Raw genomic sequence first — 17,934 nt, forward strand, 5'->3', positions numbered from 1 at the left:
CATTATCTGTTATCAAGTGTTTTCGGTGCATTTCAAAAAGAATCTTGCTTTGTGTTCTGATTAATAAAAGATCAAAAAACAGGAATTTTCTGTAATTTTCTTTCTCAAATGTTAAAAAAAAATATTTTGGTATATAGAATTAACAAAATTCAGGAAACCTTTTAACTTATCTTTGCCTTCATTCCAATTGATACATATGTCATCACATCTTTTATAAAAAGACAGGGGCAAAAGAACTTTTCATTATTCGACTCTGTAGATTGTGCATAAAGAACTCACTCAAGAATGGTGATAAACAATAGCCCATGGCCAGACCTGTTGTACCTGTCTAAAGAAATTGCCATTAACCATGAAAAGCTTTGTTCCAAAACAGCTGTTAAGTGCAAAATTGAATTTTGTATTATCTTCAAGGTTAGCAAATTCTAAGGAGTTTTTGATTGAATAGGAGCTAATAAAAGTACAGTGGGGCACAAATCTCTTTTAAGTTTAAATTTAAACTTACCACTATTAGGATAAATCATCGCTTGCCCGGCAGCAGCAGCGGCGGCAGCAGCCGCCGTTGCCTCTTGACGATATCGCGCCAATTCAGACGACGTGGCATGTTGCTGCGCATGGGGATGCACCACACCACCATGTGGAGACTGTCTTTGGTGATGGGGACTCGGCAATTGACCGCCGCCCCCTCTATGACCTCCCGATTTCCCGGTATCCATATGGTGATGCGGACTTGCCGAATGCGGGTTTAACACGTGGGGACTCTGCGTGGGACTGCGGTATTCGTACATACTTTTCTGTCCCACCCCACCGGAGGCGGTAATATAATGGCCCATCAGTTCGTTACGTAATTTCGGTCCGGGACTAAGTGCTATCGAGACCCGCGACTCGGGATGGTGAGTTTTCGGGTCGTGTTTTACGATCACAGAACTTTTGCCTTCGTTCATTAAGGGCGGCGGATTGGGCAGGTCGCGGTTGTCCACGTTGGTTTTGGAGACGACGAGGCCGCTCGGGGTCGTTTTGAGGATGTCTGAGGATTTCTTTGGTTCGTAGAAGGCGTTTGGGGAGGCGTGGACTTGGTAGTTGTACATTGCCAAGTCACTTGCTAAAAAAATTTGGAAATTTCTTTTTTAATATTATGCATATCAATAATTTAAAGTATTATGCATTTCAGATTTATTAGAAAGACTTAGTTTTGTCCATTAATTTTTAGTCTTTATACTGTCGATTTACATGATATTTTGAATAAGGAAATCTCGTGTGCAATATGCTGATGTTCTTGTTTTTTATGTCCGTGATAAATCCCATGACGTTTGCATTAGCAAGCTAAATTCTAAATCTTATGGGTCGCAACTCTATTGTTTAGATAATGGTTTGATAATTTCAAGCAATAAATCGGCAGTAGTTTTCTATACAAGAAAAAGATTACCGCAAATTAATCACATTACATTAAACAAAATTAATTTTCAAGACTTATTCTAGACGCAAGGTATTATTCTTGCTAGAAAATTGTTATGGACGGAACATGTTAACAATATAATAAAACAAACAGAGAAGAGCACAAATTTACTTCCAACAAATGTCTCAAATATCTGGGTATTGGGGTGTCTATCAAAAAATATGCCTAATATTTTATAGATCTTTTGTTCGCTCGATAATTAACTATAGATCTATTTTTTAGGGAACAACTTGTACAATTAATTTATTAAAAATTGACAGAATATAATAATATAAAAATATGTCTAGGAGTAATGAATTCATCCCCTAGTCCCGCGGTATTGATCGAAAGTGTGGAACAACCACTATGATATCGGAGGAAATATTTAACAGCAAAATTCTTGATCAAGTTACAATTGTCAGAAAAACAATTAATATCTAAAATATACCAACTCTGCATTTTATCTCTCATAGAAAAATATTGCCAAAAAAAAACTGACCGTCATTTGTATCTAATGCATATGAATTATGTAACTATGAATAATTATGCACTTGGCAATGGAAGAGCTAGAATCAGAAACTTACTGGAACTTGAATATAAAACAAAACTATTGAATCCTGATATAATAGTTCCGCAATACTCTTCTGAAGGGGGATATTCTCAGATTTTAAGAGAAAATTGGATTCTCTTTCTAGGGTGAAAATATTTACTGATGGAACAAATTGTGATAAAATTCTGGGGCGTTTTGGGTATCCTCAGTAAACTATTATTATATTATTAATTATTAACTATTATATAAACTTAATTATATTATTAATTATTAACTATTTATTATATAACTATTAATTAACTATTATTATGTATATTCATAATTGAAAAAAAATCTATTTTTCCCGCAATTCTCAGACACACACACAGTATTATCAAATTCACAAAAATATACTGGCAAAACACTGATAGTAAAATATCACTGATTAGTATAAAGTTTATTCATGGCAGGTTTCCGACCCATTTGAACAAAATGGAAATTTTAGATAACCCAAGCTGTTCTTGCGGAGAATATGGTGATATTAATCACATTCTTTCTAAGTGTCCTCTTTTGAATTCCTTTATATCAAAGATATTCCGGCTGCTTATAACATGCAATCTCTTTTGGCACTCAATGATAAATCAATATTGTAAAATTCACAATTTTTTAGAAACCTATAAATAAATTCGAGTGGTATGTTTTGCCCGCTTTTTGATTTACCATAGTGTTTTTTTTAATCTGTCACTAATATATAAAAATGCCTTTAATTTATATAATATATAATACCTATGCAAATATTTAGTCGCTAAAACAGAATGCGTAAGGCTAATGTTAAAAAAAAAGCACATCAGGTACTAAAATAGAGAAAATACAGTTTGATTCAATTGTACAAGGCTTTAGATAGTTTTATTAATTTAAGGCCAAGTTCAACCCCTTGAGATTCAGACTGTTGAAATAATTAAATAATGTCATCAAAGACAAAAAGACCCTTGACCTTTTTCTCGACACCCCCTATATTAGTAAGAAAATGCCAAATTAAGTATCTCATAAAATTATTTGAACAATGTATGTACAAAATTTCAAGTGCGTCCAAGAATTTAACGTATTTCCGAGGTATGAGCAATTTTTGAACATTTTTAGGAAAAACCTTTACCAAATATTTTGGTGTTTCTCGACATCCTGTATGCTAATCAAATCAGTATCACATTAAATTAATTAAACAATCTGTGTGTTAAATTTCAAATATGTAGGTTTGTCAGTTCTTGAGTTATGAGCACTTGGTAATGATTTTTAGGAAAAAAATTACATTTACCAAATATTGTGACCAAGTATTGTAAGTAAATAAGTGCAATTTTACTCCAATTCCAATATAAAAAAAAATGATAATTTTGCTCTTGTGTTGAGAATTTTTAAGAAAGAATCCAAAGTCTGAATTTATATCATACTAGTTTAAAAAATGTTTTATAACATACTTTTTATAAATTCTTAATACAGAAAAAATGTAACTTACTTTTTGGTATCATTGACGGATGAATGTTCGTCAACTTATCAGTCGTTTTGCCTGGCTGGAGTCTACTGTGCGCAGGCGGGGGTGGGTACTCTCCTTTGGATGATATACTTGCTTTCGGTGGTACCGTAGCATAATAAGACCTAAAATACCACATTTTTATGAATTCTCGCCGATACATACTCAAACGCTAATATTGTTAAAGAAATATTAACATCAGACACAGAAAAGTTCATCGACAGGGTTTCTTTCAGCGATCTTGGTGGAAAAAATGTCATCATAAAATAGCCTTATACCAAAAAAAAAATTATATATTTGAAGAAATCATTAATTACGTACCTATGATTAGGTTCACTAGCCCTCACAGTTAAATGCCTTTCCCTTTGGTGCAATTCGTTTTGTTTTCTATCCTCCTCAGCCAAGTTTGTCGTTCGCATCTGAGGTGGCCTACTATCTGTAATTTAAAAAAAAGTTAATATGGAACCATGTAAATCAACTTAATATTAAATAATTTAAGGTACATTTTTCAAGGATTTTGAGTCATTTCAGTAAAAGTAATGGATATCCGTAAAATCGTCAAGAGGTCCTCAAATAGGCGAAGTCTTAATAAATTGTTATTGAATCTCAACCTCTTAGGGATGTTCAGGAATATTGAGGTAAATACATTAAAATATAAAAATTTTCAACAAATAATCATTAAACCATGTTTTTCTATACTGTACCTTCAGATATCTGTTAACTTTACTCTTAAGCAAAGATAATGCTGCCGAATTTCTTAAAATATTGTTTTAAGCAAAAAAAAGATTATGGAGTTTATATTTTCACTTCTAATACCGTAAATTAGTTGAAAATACAGATTATTCGAAGAACAAACCAGCAAATGCCTAGTTTTCTTCTAATAATTTTTAAGAAAATTTTCATGAAATAATTAAAATATTCTCAAAAAGGTTTTAGTCAAAGAAAGAGCATTTCTTTCCAAATAATTTCATATAACAAAGATCTTTGTACTTCAAAAACTTTTTGAATTAGACGCACATTTGTTCTTTAAATTAGATCTTAAATAACTAAATTTGAGTGTTCACATATTTTTTCAATCTTTATATTGAATTCCTGAGAAACGATTTAAAAAAATCGTTTATAAATTATATTAAAAATTCTTGAGAAACAATTTTAAAGGATAAAAATGTGGTTCTAGGTTAAATGTTTCGGTAAATGAGGCTGTTTGGATAGAGGCTCCTTTGTTAATTTTCATAGGAAATTTAAACTGGAATATTCTTAAGGATTTTAATAAAAAAACGAGCATTTCTTTTCTATTGCTTCCATATAAAAACGATTCTTGTACCTCAAAAACATTCTGACTTGAAATTTACTAAAAACCAACTTGAAAGGTATGTGAAAGTTACATTAACATTACCAATTTTAAAACTTACTCATAGAATTCCATTGTTGCTGTTGCTGCTGCTGTTGTTGCTGTTGCTGCACCCTCTTCTGCTGCTCCGCCCTCCTCAACGACTTCTCGAAATGGTTATGCAGAGCCTGCGCCTGTTCTTGCCTCTCCTTTTCCTCCCGCTGTTGTTTTTCTCTTTCCCGTTCCATTTTTTCTCTCTCCTGTCGTTCCCTTTCTAAACGTTCTTTTTCTCTGTGTTGCTGTTCTTGTCTGTAAAATTAATAGGCGTTATTACCCTAGAATATGGTTTTGAGGCCAATCAAATTCGTTAAAACGCCTCAGACTCGGAAAACGATTATCAGCAGAAAAAAACTCTCAGCGATCTTGGTGGAAAAAGTGTCATCATGTCATATAAAATTATTAATTATATTATATTATATATTTAATCACCTAATCATTCTTTCAGTATGTCTGTCTTGCATCAACCTTTCCCTTTCCATATCTTCTTGGGCGTGGGAGGGCTGTTGTCCACCTAAAAGATGGGTAGGAACCGCGGCGTATTGTTGTTGCTTCCAAATCATTTCCGAAAATGGGGGGTGCAACAGGGGCAAATGGGGGTGGCTGGCAACTATTAAAAATTGATTATTTTAGATTATCCTATTACATTTTTAAAAAATAAAATAAAGTAGATAATTTTCTACAGCAAGGTTAAAAATAGTGTTTTGTCATCGGTGTGGCTGTTTTATGTATAGGGGAGCCACTGCCAATTTAGATGGTACTTGTCCTTTTTCATAGTTTTATTTATTATATAAAGAAGTGGTTCTAAGATTGCCCAGTAGTCTATAACTAGTTGAGCTGATATTCCGTCAAAGCCCAGAGAACTGTTATTTTGAATATCAGCGAAATAATTATTACAGAAGTCCTATTTCATAGTCGTTTTGAAAATTATCCGCATTAACATTTTTTATTTTAATATTCTTTTTTTTTTACCTTCAATTTGAGCTTTAACATGTTACATAGAGATATTATTCAATTTCTAATCTATTTATTAATCTTTGTATATTCTTTTGTATAAAGTATGGTTCTTTTCTGAAGTTTTAATGTGCCTGTTACAGATATTCATAAAAGCTTGCATTGCCATGTCAGAGTTAGCAATATATTTGATGATTGACCAGTCTTGCCTAGCTAAAAGTCCCTATTTTCCCTATTATTTAGGTTTACTTGCAAGTAATTTTTCTTTAAATTTGAGCCTGAAAAAAGAAATGATCTATTACACAACTATCCAAAACAAAAGCTTTTACAATAGGATAATGGTCTTATTTTCATAAGACCGATAACCCAATTAAAACAATACTGTTGTATAATGAATTATACTAGTATCTGACAAATTCAATAGATTTCTGTTTACATCTCCAGTGCATATTGCAACTATTGACTATTAACTAATAATTCCTCTAAAACCTGAGTATTTTTTTCGCGAAAGTGGTTTGTATTATGCAGTTATTCCTATGGTAACTCTCTTTACATGAGATACTAGTCTAGCAGTGGCCTGTGATTTAGATAGCACTCCTTTGGAGAATATTGGTTTTAATTTTGATTTCACAAGAATTAATATACCATCATTTTTGTCATATTTATCATCATTGCAGAAAGTTTTATAACTTTAAATATAAAAATTATCACAAGAACATGTCTAAAAAGTTTCACTTCAATTTAAAGTTTTCTAATAAAATAAATTGTGTTGTCAAAGTGTTTTTATACTTTTAATATTAAGATGTATCAGATTAAACATATTGGTCTCTATACACTTACTTCAATGTAAATATATCATCATCATTTCCCATGTTGTTAAAGATTTTATCATAGTTAACAATAGCCAATATACCCCAAAATCAATATTTTTTAAGCTAGTTCGAGAACATATGTTGTTGATGGATATTTGGTATCCGTAGCTGCATGGTCCATACACTATTTGGGATTGTATTTTATCTTTGTAAGTATAGCACACCGATTTCATCCAATACAAACAATTCTTGAATTAATTATTTTCCAGGATGTTCCTGGATAACACTCTAAGAAGATCACAACTATCTTAGCCAGTTATCTCAGCTATTTTCGTTCCTTGTTCTTTTTAATGTAAATTACTTTAAATTCGTCTTTTTCTTCTATCCAATTTGTTTTGTTCCCTTATTCTGTTTTTTTTTCTATTTCTATTTCTTCTTTTGCATTACATTTTATAATCACGTTCCCACTTTTAGTGCTATGAACATTTGGACTACTTTTCTCCTGAATTATTTGCAATGTCTTTCCAGAGCCTGTTATTAATTTTTGCTGTATAGCTTTTATCGTAGTCTCAGAATAACTAGGTGTTTGCTGTTTTTTGTTCTCATTGATTTTTTCTAAATCTGGTTACTTCATATTTTAAATCTATTTTAAGTTCCTGCTTCATTTCATTTATCATATTGACCATGTCAGGTCTCTTTCCCAGAAACTCCTTACATGTAGCGCATCGTAGTGCCAAAAGTCTCCTTTGTATTGACATACATTTGATCTCTCAGAAAGATAATCCAGCGCATTTTTTGTTTATTTTATGTGCAATGCCTGCCTGGCGAGCCGTTTTTATTATTTACGGATGTGATTTGTAATAGGATTTTGTAAAGAAGACTATTCTGTAAAGTGCAATAAATAAAATTTAAAAAACTAATACGTACCACTGGGTAAACCATGGGGGGCAAGCGGATGGGGAGCCATGGAGGGCACGGGGGGATAGAGAGCTGCCGGGAGGCTGGTGGGCGCCGAAGTAGGCGGCTGTGGGCCAGTTGAGGGAACCTGCGGGTGCGACATTAGCAGGGTCTGATGCTGCACGCTATGCACGTGCCGGACGTGGGGCTCCTCCTTTAAAAAAGCGAAAAAAAAAAGAGTTGAAAAGTGTTTTAAGTTAAAAAAGTAATTAATTAAATGAATGTATATTTGTAGGATTTTCGCTTTACCTGTAGGAGCAGGCCGGGGTCGCGCCAGACGCGCACCGGCACGGCGGCAGGGGCGGCGGAGGCGGCTGCTCCTCCTCCGCCGGCCGGGACGTACAGGGGCGAACGGGTGGCGGGCGGCAATTGGGGCGGCCCCTGATTATTGTGACCGCCGCCGAGCGTCGAGTTGTTCGGCTCGTCGGATGAACTTAACGCGCTGGACCTAGAAAACAGATTAAAAAAATTATTACTTTAATTATTCTAATTGACTGACGATACGCAACTGGTAAGTATATAACTTTTATGCCACCAATTTTGCTGATGCAACACAGCGTGTTAATCACAATTTAGAAACTATTAGGTCTCTGCCCAAGTAATAATTTAAAGTCTTAAGTTGAGATTACTCTCATTTTCACTAGTTGCAACGTTGTTTTCAGTGCAAAATTTAGTTGGTTTTGCAACGACGTTTATTTTCGAGCAAGACGACGTACTGCACCTGTGTCGCAACTGTTGTAAAACTCTGCTGTTTTTACAACGTATTTTTTTACTTTAGATGGTAGCAGTAGTAATTTACACTTAAAACAACGACGTGCATTAATGAAGATAAATGTAGTTTGGAGAAAAGCAAAAATAACTGTAAGTGTTTTTATTGTCCTAAAATGAGCATTCAAAACTATTAATAGGGCTATTTTATTAACAAAGTTACTTTTAAAATATGGAGTCAAAGATTTAATCAATCCAAATTAAAAAAAAAAATACGTTTCGTCAACTAAGCGAAAGGACAAATGGGGGGTACCTCAGGCCAGTGTAATAAATCCCTTATTGTTTATCATATACCTAATCTATTAATGCTATTCACATTATTCACACAAGATTGCGTTTCTAACATCTAAATTTCTTTGTCAATGACATTCTAATATCAGTCTCGGCTAAAAAAATTTAATTAGCTGCGACGATTTTAAATGATGCATTGGCAATATTACATGAATGGTTATGTGAAAATAAATTAAAAACAGTATGATTATGGGCTAAGTTTAGTTTTAATTTATAAAATCGGTCATAATCTACGTAGAGCAAAGATTACATTTTCATACATATAATGTAAGATCAGATTACCATTTTAATATTGCTAGGGCAGTAACAACTGCATTGCAGAAGAGTAGGTATTTTTTATAAAGGTTGTCGTTCATATAACGCAGGACCGGATTAATTAAAAAACGATAAATAATACTGTACTATATAGTTTAAGTTATTACTGTGTATATATTAAAATTTGATGTGATTAGCCAAGAGCAAAATAAATAAACATTTAATTTGACTTCATTAGCATTATGTTGAAAAAAAAGGTAAAGTTTTCAATTAGTTAAAGGATTCAGTTTACGTGAGAACTATAAATACCTACTTAATAAAGCATTTCATAGTCAGTAGTTTTTTAGGGTCAGTAAATTTTACAATGATCAAGATAGGACTATCTTCAATAATCAACAATCTTTAAATAAATTTAATAGGCACAAGTATATACAAAAACATATGTTGCCGTACCTGTTTTCTGTTTTTACTTTTTTTATGCTATGTTAAAATCGGCCAAAAATAAAACCAAAAATTAGTGCCTGTAAAAATCTTTTAATATTTATAATACTTGTGATGTAACGTATTAAGCGTGACTATACAGTGACTGTAGATTGTATAAGTTTACTTGTAATATCTAGGCAATTTTTTAAATAATATAGTTTCACATTGTGACATTGCTCTACTTCCTTCTGGACAGTTTTTTTGTTATGTTTTTTTGTAAGCATTGAAACAAATAAAGCTAAAATAAGTAAGTAACTCACAAGGTGAATATATATTTTAAAGGCTTTCCGGTTTGATATAACGATTTAGAATAACTTGCTGATGTTACAATTTCTATGTAATTACATAGAAAACAGAACAAAATTCACGGAAAAATTTGACAAGACATTACAATAGTAAAAAAACAGCATGATCATATGGTCTATGGCGGCCATATTTAATGATACATCAACTGTGAACAATGCTACAACAATTTGTTATAAGCGTCCAAACGCTGTCACATTATCTACCCAAAGATGGCGCTGACGTGAGACAGAGTGTCTAATTATTATAAATTTTTTTTTATTTATTCGGTTTCTCTGCTCCTTCCACTATAATTTAACGCTAAATACATCATTTTATGACAACTATATAATCAAAAACAAACATTAAAACTTATGAGTAACTAAATGACCTTAATTCGACCTTCAAATTTACAATCACAATATCGCCACAATGAGAATTCCTTTTGACTGAAAAAAACCCACACAAGTATTCACGTTCATTACCCCGTTTTTATGTTTTAAATTGTTTTTTCGTCTAAATATAGCCAGTATTAATCGGTTTATCTCAAGGTGAATGCAATGTCATGGGATAGCGATTTATTAGTTTGAGATTATAGTGATTAAGGCACGTGTTTTAAATTAAGCAAAAACATGAAATATGCCAATTACTGCATAAGGGCAGCCAAATACTGAAAGGGCCTTTTTTGTACCCCGGATATTTTCTTTCTTAGGAAAGATAGGCCTGCTAATAGCGTTGCCAAATTAATTATTTTTTCCCTAAAAGATTATTCTTGAAAAGGATTTTACTACTAACCTGGATCCAGAGCGTTCATCCCCACTGCCTGAACGGAGTGAGCTTACACCAGAGTCGCTACGGTCGTCTGCAAAACGGAGCGAATTTGGGGTTTCGTTGAAGTCCATCCTACTGCTGAGGGGCGAGGACGAACACAGTGGACCGTCATCGTCACCTGAGGCAAATGTTTTTTAATAAAATAGTTCATGCTTGACTATCTAATTGATGATTTATTAATTAATGGCCCTCACAATTACCTGATCTAGACCCAATTGAAAAAGCCCAAATGATGTTGAAATTAGGGTAATTTTACAAACGTACAATAACTATATTTACGCTCAGGCTTAACTCTTATTAGCCCCCCTAGGGGATTTGGTGGAAATACGATTATTTGGATCTGAACTGATAAATATTGCCAATCTTGAAATATTTCAAATATTTTTGTTTTTAGCTTCCATATCAGTGGAACAATTAGATTATTTTGTTAATACGCAGCACTGAAAACAAACACGTGACTAATAGGAACTAAGATCTGACTGCATAGAATTAGGTACAGGAATTTAATTGAAATGCGTATTACGATTATCGGGTAAACATGGTAAGTCTCACCTTTCTCACCACAATTGAATAAAAAACATTTGGGTCAGGTAATAAATAAAATCTTCAATGGCACAAAAAACTGTTTACCTGACTGCTTGCTTACAAAAAGACTCAAAACTTCGACTGACTTATTTTGTTGTTTTTTTGCCCCAAACTGTTTAATAAATTTCAAGAATTTGCTGTGTATAGGAGGTTTTATAGCGGTCCGTACACTACCTGATTTCGAATATGCTTATGCCAAAATATTATTATTGAAGTTGTTCTAGGTTTGTCCCTTGCAATTTAATTGAAGTTATAAGAAACAAAAACTTTAATTCCAGGTAGTTAAAGAGATCTGTTTATTTCTAAGCAGTTGAGGTAAATAAAATTTTTCCAGGCAAGTGAGAGTTGAAGAAGTTTTGTACTATTTTCCTGACAGTTAAAGTCATTTTGAAGCTCTTGAATTGAAGTTATTTGCTAAACAATTGCAGTTTTATCAGGCAATGAACATATTTTGTTATTTATTTCAGACAGTTTATGAAATTAATTTTTTTTGCATCATTGTTTCTTCTACATAGTCAGCCTTGCACAGTAAAAATTATTTAAGTTGCCTAGAAGTTAAAATCCTTATCTAAGAAAAATGAGAATCACTTCAACTGCCTGTACAAGACAAGTTCAAGTTCCAAATATGCTTTATTATCATAGAACATTACAATTCTGTTGACAAAGCTATACTAAAAATAGAGTCAAATAAAAAAATAATAAATATTTTAAGGCATTTAAATATAAGCTAAAATCCAGATGAAACCCTGAAAAAAATTTTTAACAAATTACAAAACAAAACATAAATAAATCATCGGACATTAAAAGGATAAGTTATAGGCTGAGGACAGACAAGTTTTAAAAAAAGAATTTAAGATCTTCAATATAGTACTAGTTAATATATTTAGGAAAGCAGGGAAGAAAAACCAAAGTGCCGAGGAATTAAGTTCTGTCTTGCAAAAATTTGCTCACAGTATAGTAGGATTTGCTTAAGAGAATATTTTGAAGTTTACTCTTTAAAATTGTATAAAACAGTTAGATTAAAAGTTTTTGCCAGATGATTATAGATCTTCCTGGCATTGTATAAAATGGAATTTTTGAGAAGCAAGTGAGGAATGAGTGTTAGTAAACAGCCTTTCTGCCTTGTATTGTTTACAGTGGATGCTAGATGTCTGGACTTTTTGTATAATAAACCGGATGTTTCAAGAATAAAAAGAGAAGGTAATGTCAGTAACTTGTGTTTTAAAAATAGGGGTTTGCAGGATTCTGTTGGATGCACACCACATATTCTCCTGACAGCTCTCTTTTGCAATACAAATATGGAGTGAAATGATAGGTGCATCCCCAAAAAACTATACCATACTGTAAGTGAGACTTGATAAAGTAAGCCATGCAGGCGGTTGCAAAATCCAGGTTTTTAGAGGCAATACTGAATGCATAACAGCCTGATGATAATTTACCTAGTGGATTTGTTATGTGTGGCTTTTGAAAGTTAAGTTTTTATCTTTTAGGATACCAAGAAATTTAGAAACTTCACTGCAAGTGATTTCATTATCATCTAAAATGACTGGTTCTAGTACGCAATTAAAATGCATAATGTTTGTCTTTGGTATTTACAATTATTATTTATTTTTGTCTTTGGTATTTGATTTTGGTATTTACAATGTCAGTAATATCTAACACCTGAAAAGACAAAAAAACTCTCTGAAATACCTAACTAATTAAAATTAATAAAAAATTAGTTCCAACTGGCTAAAAGAACCAGAAAATTGACTTTAACTGTCTTGAATAAATAGGAAAAAAATCTTAACTGCCTGAAAGGAACAACAACATAACTACTACTGCCAGTTATCCTGCTGCCTCAACAGAAAATTAAATAGGATTAAAAAAATATTTTAATTGCTTGAAAGAACGAACCCATTACTTTAACTGGCTAAAAAAATGAATCAACGGCTACAGCTTTTGTTGTCCGAAAAAAATTTAACTTCTTGAGTTGCCTTGAAAGCCAAGCCATTTTTCATGGCGCATTCATCATTTTTTCAATATGTAAGTTATATGTCACGGACATAAAGAAATCGTGAACTTAAAAAATCATAAAACATTTGAAAATTTTGATCGAACAACGCTTTGCCTAATTAAAAATTTAAACAATTCCCATCGGATCCGATTCAAAATATCTGTTAATCCACGTATTCCATTAAATGTTGCCTTATTATTAAAATACAAAAACAGGGGCAGAGAGCAAATAAAGAACGACGCAAACAGAACGTTTAATGAATCACACTGGGGGAGACTAAATCAATATTTATTATTCTGCAGGGAAAAAATGATTTAAAAATGGAAATCATCGTAAAAACCTACGCTTTCATTTAAATTTTATTGGCAAAAAAGAAGATGCTTAGGCGTCGGGTTATGAGTTATTGATCATTAAAAAGACTTACCTCTAATTGAGCAATCCGTTTCTCGATCACCTTCCTTACTCAAATTACTAAATATAACCTCCGTGACGGCGCTCGCACTCCCTACAATCTCTTCTCTATCTTGATTCGCCACTATCGCACTATCCTCTTCCCTTGCGACACTAAAATGATTCCCTTCGTCACTACTATTCACTTTACCAGGCACTTCGAGTTCCGTATCATCTACTGATGACTCTCGCTCGTCGTCATCATCATCATCACACTGATCACTAGCCTTATCACAAACATCGTTACCATCACCTATCGAAGATTGCACTACTTCTGTCGCTTCACTACTAACTATACTATCTTGCACACTGTTTTGATCTATTAAGTTATCACAATTTGCTTTCTCTTCTACTTCTTTATTTACCGCATTAGTTACAGTCTCAGGATCGTTTTCGATCCTGTAACTTCCGTTTTGTAAACAGTCCTCAACAACGACCTCGATCTCTCGGAGTTTCGAATTGTTTGCCTCCTCAAGGACTTTCTTCTTGAGTTTGTGGTTTTTTCTGCGAGATTGTTGTTTGTTTTCTAAATCTTCTTTTACGCAGTTTGGGTAGCGGGGCTTTGTTGGTTCGGATGGGGGGTCGCTGTTGCAGGCTTTACGTTTTTGGGTTTTTGTTGATTGACCTGGAAAAAAAAAGGAAGAGTTTTAGATATTGGGTGTATAAGAAATTGTTAAAAAAGTTTTCGGATTTTTTGTCTATGAATTAAAAAAGAGTCATGTTAAACTTGGATTCTATGAAAAGTATAATTAGTAGAAGCCTGATTATTTGGTGATATAATTTCTTGTCTAAAAAGTTCTCTCCCTCTATATCTTGTAAATACATGATGTTTTTTTAACATTTGCGCGTTTTTTATCCTGAGAGTACCAAAATGGTATGCAAAACCTTTTTTTTCCAAGATTTTCTGACTTTCCGGGGAAAGTTTGGAAGATTTAAAAAAATCTGTTGACGCTCAGGGCTGAACAGTTATTCTATATTTTTTTTCGCTAAAGTATAATCAAAATCCTATGCTTTATCAGTTTTGATACAAAACTTGAGATTTTCAAAACTTGTATTTTGTCTTGGGAAGAAAAAAATTTGATTTTTTTCGAAAAAGTGCAAAAAAAAAGTGCTCTCCTAATCTATTAATAAAAAACTTCTCTTCCCATATTAATTGGCTAATTTGCTGAAAAATATTTGAAACACATTTTTTGGACCTTAAGAATACTAATAAGATTTTCGAAAAAAAAATCGAAAAACTCGAGACACTGATTACATAAGCCTTACACTGAATAAAAAATTATTTTTTTTCGAAAACTGTTCGAGAAAGGTTTTAAAAAAGTACAAAAGGTTGTACAACCCTGTGGCACTTTGATCCTTTAAATCACCTTTTAACTCGAAACGCTGTCAAAAATATTGTCAAGATTTTTCTTAAAGATATTCTCGAAAAAGTTTGAAAAAGTGCAAGTTTTCTTATTCCTTTAAACCTAGTCAAAAATGTCGATTTAGAAAAGTACAGAAGAGTCGCCTCCTTCGACTTTTAATGAAAAATGTTTAAGATACTTTTTGACCTAAAAAGTAGATAAGCCTGGAGACCTATCATTACTTTAATTAGGTGTTTTATAGGCACATGTTTTTTTTAAACATTAAATAAAACAGCCTGAAATAAAAAAAATAATATCACTCAACTGCTTAATATTGCATAGGACAGAGGCAAATTTTGAAGTCAATATTGTTTGGGACAGACATATAATTATTTTAATTGTGTATTTTTATGGAAAGTTTTGTTCAAATTATTAAATAGATAATCAATTCCCTGGAATAAAAAACGTGTTTAGTATTTTCAGAGTTTTTTTCTTACACTTTCTCGAAAAAAGTATCAAAAATTTGCTCATCCCTCTCTTTAACTTTGACAAATACTTAGAATTTTTCCATGAATTTATTCGGGGAAACAACTTTCTGAAAGTTAAATGAAGAAGTTCCGGAGAAGTTGCATCTTCCTAGAGATAAGACAAAATGTTCCTGAACATTTATAAGTTAAAGAATTCAAAAAAGGGAATTTTCTTCGGAAAAAAAGACCCTTCTTCCATAAGATAAGAGCAAACGTCACTGATAATTAACCAGTTTCTGAGAAAAAAAAAAAACAATTTCTTTTTCTCAAGAAAGTCCTTGAACCTTTGGCATTTATCAATTTTTTTATGCTATAAGTATTAAATATTAATAGTGAAAATGACGCACGTACATGATTTATTTATATATTTCCCGTTATACTCGTTAATATTCCAAACGTTTCCTTACAGAAAAAAAATGTTTTATGAATTGATAAACATGAAATTGGTGGGTTTTCGAATATAATTAGTTATTCCATTAGTGTAGTTAAGTAGGTGCGCGTTAAATTATACATTTAAGGCGTAGCTTATGTACCAATAGAAATTAATAGAGGTCACTTTTGTTGTCTTTTGTTCACTTAAAAATTTAAAAGTGTGTTTTGCATATTTTTAAGAGTTGTAGAAATTAATGCAAAAAAGATGTACATTGTATTAGCAAATGCTTAATTTTAGTTTTTTTTAAAGAATTTAAAAAAATAATAAAATTATAGATACGTTTTCGAAATATGTTTGCTAAAATGCACTTTTTTAATAGGATAGGATCTAACTGTTATTTTCCAGGAAGTTTTGTTTTTTCACGCCACTGTAGTATTTTTTTGTTAATTTTTAATATATTTTTTAACGTTTTTTAAAATATGTGATTTTTTGCAGGCAGATGTAGTGGTTTTTTTTTTGCGAAAGCTTATCTGAAAGAAGTTTTTGAAGAAATTTTAATGTGTTTTAAAAAAATGCTGATAAAACTCATTTTTTTAAATATTCCAGGGAATTTTAATTTAAATTTATTTTTCAGGTCACATTAAACAGGACCCGAATAAAATATTACATTTATTTATTAGCAAAAATGCAATATTTTCTTACAATAATTCACCACAGCCACAAATTCGAAGAAATTACGATTCTTCAATATTATGAAGAATCGTAATTTTAATAATCCAGGCGTCAATTTTCCTCATAAAAAGTCCGACAAAAAAACAAGTTTAGTTCTAATTTAAAAAAAAAGCTCCACAGTTGGGTGCCAAATACTCTATTCTACTGATTGGGTGTCTAGATATGTTTTGATGATTCGCTAACATTTCAAGCACATATTCATAATAAATTAAAAATTGCTTATATAAGATTGAAAAAACTTAATTATTTTAAAAAATGGCTACCATCCAAAATAAAGTATCAATTATGTGACAGTTTAATATTATTGCTATTCGACTACGGTGATGTGGTTTATGGTTCATCTTTGACGATGCAATTAGCACACCAAATACAAAACAGCTATATGCGTTTTTCTTACAATATTCCATTTAGAGAACATATTAAACCTCATTTAAATAATAAAAATATCCTTAATATGAGTTACCGTAGAAAACTTAATTTTTATACTTTTTTACATAGAATCTTAAAAACTGGACAACCCTCATACCTTGCAGTGTTATTTAATCCATTTTTACATCGACATCATACAAGATTTGTTAGTAAATACAGCGTACCTCAACATCTCTTAACATCGCACTGCAGCTTTTCAGAAATCTTTTATATTTATAGGGATTAAATTGTGGAATGATTTACCAGATGAAGTAAAGGAATTTACTTATAAAAGATTCCTAAAATACGCTAAGCAATTTCTTATTACTGAGCAAAAATAACCTACATTTCTTCCAAACCATGCGTGCTGTGCTGTTGTCAGATTTTCCCGCAAAAATAAAATAAAATAAGATAGATAAGATATCCTGTAAAATTAATACATTTACTGTTAGCTTCCCTTGTTTTGTCTCGCGCACGCCTTTCGCTCTTTTTTTTCTGCCATTTGCTGTTCCATTGAAAATCTTATTGACTTTTTTACTTATTTATGTATAGTTTAGGTGATACAGGGTTACCGCGCACAAATTCACATGATTTGTGTATTTTGTGTTATCGGCCACTATGGTCGCGCTGTAGTCCTTTTTGTCCTCGGGTTATATAGTATATAGTTGTAAAATTGATTGTGTATAATTTCTATATGTATATATTGGGCAAATAAAGAAGTTTGATTTGATTTGATTTAATTAGCTCTCCCACTAAATGGTAAACAAACATTTCAACGTTTGAAAACAATATTTTCTAATAACTAATACATTATTTAAATTCAAACGCAGACTTTACACATAGAGATCGCTATTAGATAAAGGAGATAGATCGTAAGAAACAAAACTGACTGTGTTGATTAGACAAAGGTACAAAAACGCAATGTCGGCAAATCATTGACATAGAGTCAGATGATAATCCCGTAGTAAACAAATAGTAAGATCAGAAAATACTCGAGTCGATATTACCAGACTA

The 17,934-nt window shown here is 32.0% G+C and overlaps 1 protein-coding gene across 2 annotated transcripts in view; it reads right to left on the reverse strand.

The window, feature by feature from the left end:
- Positions 1-17,934, reverse strand: part of LOC126733842 (probable JmjC domain-containing histone demethylation protein 2C) — a 408,562-nt gene that overhangs the window by 37,210 nt on the left and 353,418 nt on the right. For both annotated transcript variants that reach the window (XM_050437254.1, XM_050437255.1), the window contains 9 exons: positions 13,512-14,162; positions 10,471-10,624; positions 7,846-8,044; positions 7,567-7,750; positions 5,306-5,483; positions 4,899-5,125; positions 3,808-3,922; positions 3,472-3,611; positions 503-1,099 (listed from right to left, as the gene is read on the reverse strand). In XM_050437254.1, the coding sequence (XP_050293211.1) occupies positions 503-1,099; positions 3,472-3,611; positions 3,808-3,922; positions 4,899-5,125; positions 5,306-5,483; positions 7,567-7,750; positions 7,846-8,044; positions 10,471-10,624; positions 13,512-14,162 (2,445 nt within the window). The remainder of the gene's footprint in view (positions 1-502; positions 1,100-3,471; positions 3,612-3,807; positions 3,923-4,898; positions 5,126-5,305; positions 5,484-7,566; positions 7,751-7,845; positions 8,045-10,470; positions 10,625-13,511; positions 14,163-17,934) is intronic.

Source organism: Anthonomus grandis, chromosome 3 (genome assembly GCF_022605725.1).
Source record: "Anthonomus grandis grandis chromosome 3, icAntGran1.3, whole genome shotgun sequence".
Classification (NCBI taxonomy): Eukaryota; Metazoa; Arthropoda; class Insecta; order Coleoptera; family Curculionidae; genus Anthonomus; species Anthonomus grandis.